At 35.5% G+C, this 3,803-nt stretch overlaps 1 protein-coding gene across 1 annotated transcript; it reads right to left on the minus strand.

The window, feature by feature from the left end:
- Positions 1-427: 427 nt before the first annotated feature.
- Positions 428-3,281, minus strand: LOC147290679 (cytochrome P450 87A3-like). The gene is made up of 9 exons (XM_086238584.1): positions 3,079-3,281; positions 2,471-2,795; positions 2,091-2,240; positions 1,634-1,882; positions 1,459-1,548; positions 1,275-1,353; positions 923-1,029; positions 710-837; positions 428-567 (listed from the first exon to the last, which is right to left on the minus strand). The coding sequence occupies exons 1-9, from the start codon at positions 3,279-3,281 to the stop codon at positions 474-476; spliced, it is 1,425 nt and encodes a 474-aa protein (XP_086094710.1). The 3' UTR covers positions 428-473.
- Positions 3,282-3,803: the final 522 nt, after the last annotated feature.

Raw genomic sequence — 3,803 nt, forward strand, 5'->3', positions numbered from 1 at the left:
GTGCCACTATTAATTGTTAGGCTATTGAAGTTATCCCAATTGCTGAAGGTGAGTGGGGTAAATAATTGGAATTATGATTAGTATAAAGTAATTGTTGGCCCACATTTAATAGTTTAAGTTTTAAAGAATAGTAGTAAACCAACAAATTTTATTATAATTTATAATATGAATATCAAAGCAGAAGGTCTTGAGTTTGAATATCTCTTTCACATCTTAAACAGTTAAAATAGCAGCAAACCAACAAACTTTATCACACATTTTTTAATAAAGCTAAATTCCATTCCTCAAATACCAAGATGCATTTTACATTATGAAAAATAAATTATTCATACTTATCATAATGTATACAGACTAAGATTACATTCTAACATTGAGCAGCAGAGAGAAACAAGTTCTATGACAGAACTAGGAAAGAACCCAGTTATTGTTTTATTGCACATAATTTATTAATTCTACTTTGTGCAGCTTTCTCCTCACTTTTGCTTCTCTGAGATCTCTATGTGCAACCCATTAGGAAACACCATGTTGGGTTTTCGGATGATTTCTCCTCCTTTGGTTAATTTCCACCTACAAGTTTCAAACCACAAGAAAAAGAACCAAGGCCAATGCAAGAAAATTAAAGGTTTACTATTTTGTTTCTTGGTTTCACATTTGTAGTATTTCCTTGTTTTAAATATCAAATGCAGCAAGGAAAAATGATTTTTTTTACCTGTACTTGGTGACCAAGTAATGAATCAAAAGGGCCATTTGCAGCTTTGCAAAGTGAGCTCCCACACAAAGCCTCACACCCCCACCAAAGGCCTGGAAAATCTTAGACCCTGAATGCAGTTCCTTTCCCTGTGTTTAATTTCATGGTGGACATAAATAAGATACTGGAAAATTGTAAGAAATTAAAAGGGTGAAGGTTATATAAGTAATTTACCTCCCATCTCCAAGGATTAAATGCAAGGGGGTCCTCATAAAGATTGGGATCCAAATGAATGACTGTTGGAACAACCATGACTACCCAGCCTTCTGGAAATGTATATCCTGCAAAATCTCAATTTTCTTGGCATTCAAGGGCTGTCTCAAAAAAACTCTCTTTTCCTAGTGAAAAAAGAAAGAAAAGAAAAGAAATGTCCTGATCCACCCCCTAACACACTTGTTAATCCATGAAAATGTAGTTTTGTCAAGTTTGTGCAAACATATTTGTAGTTGTAGATTATCGTCAAAGGAACTAAAAGCAACTTGCAATTACTTAATCACAAAGATTCATGCCATGATATAGAACTTGCCTTTTAACTCAGTATCTTTCACAACTTTTCTAAAAAGTCCAGGCCCAAGATTAGCAAGCCTATTTGTTTCATTAATAACCTGTGCAATACAAAATGCAGCAACAAATTCATTAGAAAGAGTAATCTAAAACACAAACACACAAAATGATTGAGGCCTAGAGCATTTTAGCTTTATCCAACTCACCATATGTGTAAAACTCATGGCATTATATTCTTGCCACGTGATTCCAGAGACCTCATTATCACGGCTTCGAATAATTGCCTCGTGCTCTTTCTGCAATTAATTTGAAAATATTTTTCTCTCAATGAAAAAAGGCATGAAGTTGTTGAAAAATTAAGCAACCGAAGAAGATGCACACCGTTAATTCTTCTAGCACTTTAGGATTTTCAGCAATGAACTTCACTGCCAATGTGAAGGCTATAGAAGTAGTCTCATGGCTAGCAAAGAGCAGCATAAAGACCAAGTTTATAATAAGCTCTTCATTTACAAATGATTCTTCTTTCTTGATTTCCTCCAGTAAATGATCCAAGAAATCACCATAAACCTTCTTTGATGTTCTCCTCTCTTCAAAGCTTTCTTTGATCACTTTTATCGCATGTTTCCGAGCCTGATTCAAACTCATCAAAGTTAAACTTCCAAACCAAATACCCCTTTTGTTGCTAAGAAGAAAAAGTGAACAATAAGAGGAACCCTTTCAAGTCTAAATTTATATGATTCAAATGATTTGTTTTCTTAATGTTTCCACCTTCTAGAAGCTATTGAATGAACAAAAGTTGAAGAGCATGGGAAGAAAAGTCACCAGAAGAATGTAGTACCTGTAAACACTTATAAAAAGCAGTTCCTGGGAAGTACAAAGGAAATGAGAGAAGACCACCAACAAAATCTTTGAAGTTATCTCTTAGTTTCCTTCCAGACTTTGCTTCATCATAACTAATGACCTTCTTTGCAATAAGTTCAAATATCATCTGCAAGTGACCAAAAAGTTTCAAGGGTCAATTACATGAGGATGATGTAGAAACATTTTGGCCACAAATGAACACAAACAAAATTCTTTCAGACTTCTAATAAAGGGTTAAATTTTTGATTTATTCTAGTAAAAAACACCATGTCGATAGAGAAATTTTGGCCAGAATTTTCAAGTACATGCGGTGTCTGATAATCTCCAAACAGTGATAAGGTGGGAAAGAATTGAAACCTTTGGGGTTGCATCATACAAATCTACAGTGCCCTGTGCAGCCCACAATTCCATATGTCTGCGAGTCTGTTCATCCATTTCAGGCAGCAATTTATCTCTGAGGTTTTCGGGGCTAACAAGGTGTCGAACCAAGTTCTTGATGTACTTGTGAAACATCCCATGGTATGTGATCATGCTCTTCTTGCCAAGAATCTTGAGAAAACTCTCAGTGTACCAAATATGGAAGGCTTTCCCTTCTTGTTGGAAGATGCTCCAATTGACATCAGGATCTGCAGATACAATCACCTTCTTGCCAACCAAACTGGTTCGATATATTGGCCCATATCTAAAATACAGAAGCAAAAAACAGGCAAATTGTTTCATTTTACAGCAAAATTGGTCATGAAGAAGAAAATGACTAATATAATCCATACTTCCCAAGCAACCTTTTCAATTTTCACTAAATGATCCCACAAAAAATTATAACAAGCAAGTCCCAAAACTTGAAACATGTGATAGCCCTGAATGAAGGCCTATGATCTAAATGACCTGCAGGTACCCAAAACTCATACTAAGAAGACATATATATATATATATATATATGCATCAGGGTGATGAGAACTACTTACTTGTCCATTCTCTTCTTGATGAATGGGGGGATATCAAACGATGACTGAGAGGAGAAGAGCTCGAGGGTCTCTCCAATGAGGGGCAAGCCCATTGAACCAGGAGGCAGTGTGCCATTGCACTTGGGGTTGTACCAGGTGTAGACCCAGTGAGTCACCAAAACAAGAAGCAAAGCCCCTACCCCCAACACAATCATATCCCACATATCTTAACAATTTAGTTGCAGACTCTGAGTGAAGATCTGTAGAGTGTGATAATAGTTTATACTTTCATGTCTACCATTTAGACTCAAATACAAAGTTGGATATTACACTTAACAAATCTGCATAATATAGAGGAGAGTCTAATAAGAAAATATTATCCCGAAATGTTATTTTATTGTATTCAATAATAATAAAAATGTAGTTTGTCATTACCCAGGAGATCACCATCATAGAGATACGATTGGGATTCTGTTCTGGCATGGCATGGAGGCAAATAAATTACTTACAGCAATCTATTGCTGTTATAAAACATGTACATAGAAGGAAGTCATGAAGGCCCATTCCCCAGTCCCCATTCCCTCCACAACCATAACCAGCAGTGGACTTTTATTACATATTATGTACATAGAACCCTTCAAATCCAAGATGTGTAAGTTTGGTGAATGTAATGTAGGAGTAATATTACATTATACGATATGGTGTTATTTTAATGTAAAACAAAGATTAGCTAGTTTATAGTAGGT

Source organism: Dryas octopetala, chromosome 3 (assembly GCF_963921425.1).
Source record: "Dryas octopetala chromosome 3, drDryOcto1.1, whole genome shotgun sequence".
Taxonomy (NCBI): Eukaryota; Viridiplantae; Streptophyta; class Magnoliopsida; order Rosales; family Rosaceae; genus Dryas; species Dryas octopetala.

Coding starts and splice junctions, on each gene's coding strand:
- LOC147290679 (XM_086238584.1), bottom strand. CDS start 3,281: ATGTGGGATATGATTGTGTTGGGGGTAGGGGCTTTGCTTCTTGTTTTG. Junction 1,549..1,633: donor AAGTGCTAGAAGAATTAACG/GTGTGCATCTTC, acceptor AATTAATTGCAG/AAAGAGCACGAGGCAATTAT. Junction 568..709: donor TACTTGGTCACCAAGTACAG/GTAAAAAAAATC, acceptor TGAAACTTGTAG/GTGGAAATTAACCAAAGGAG.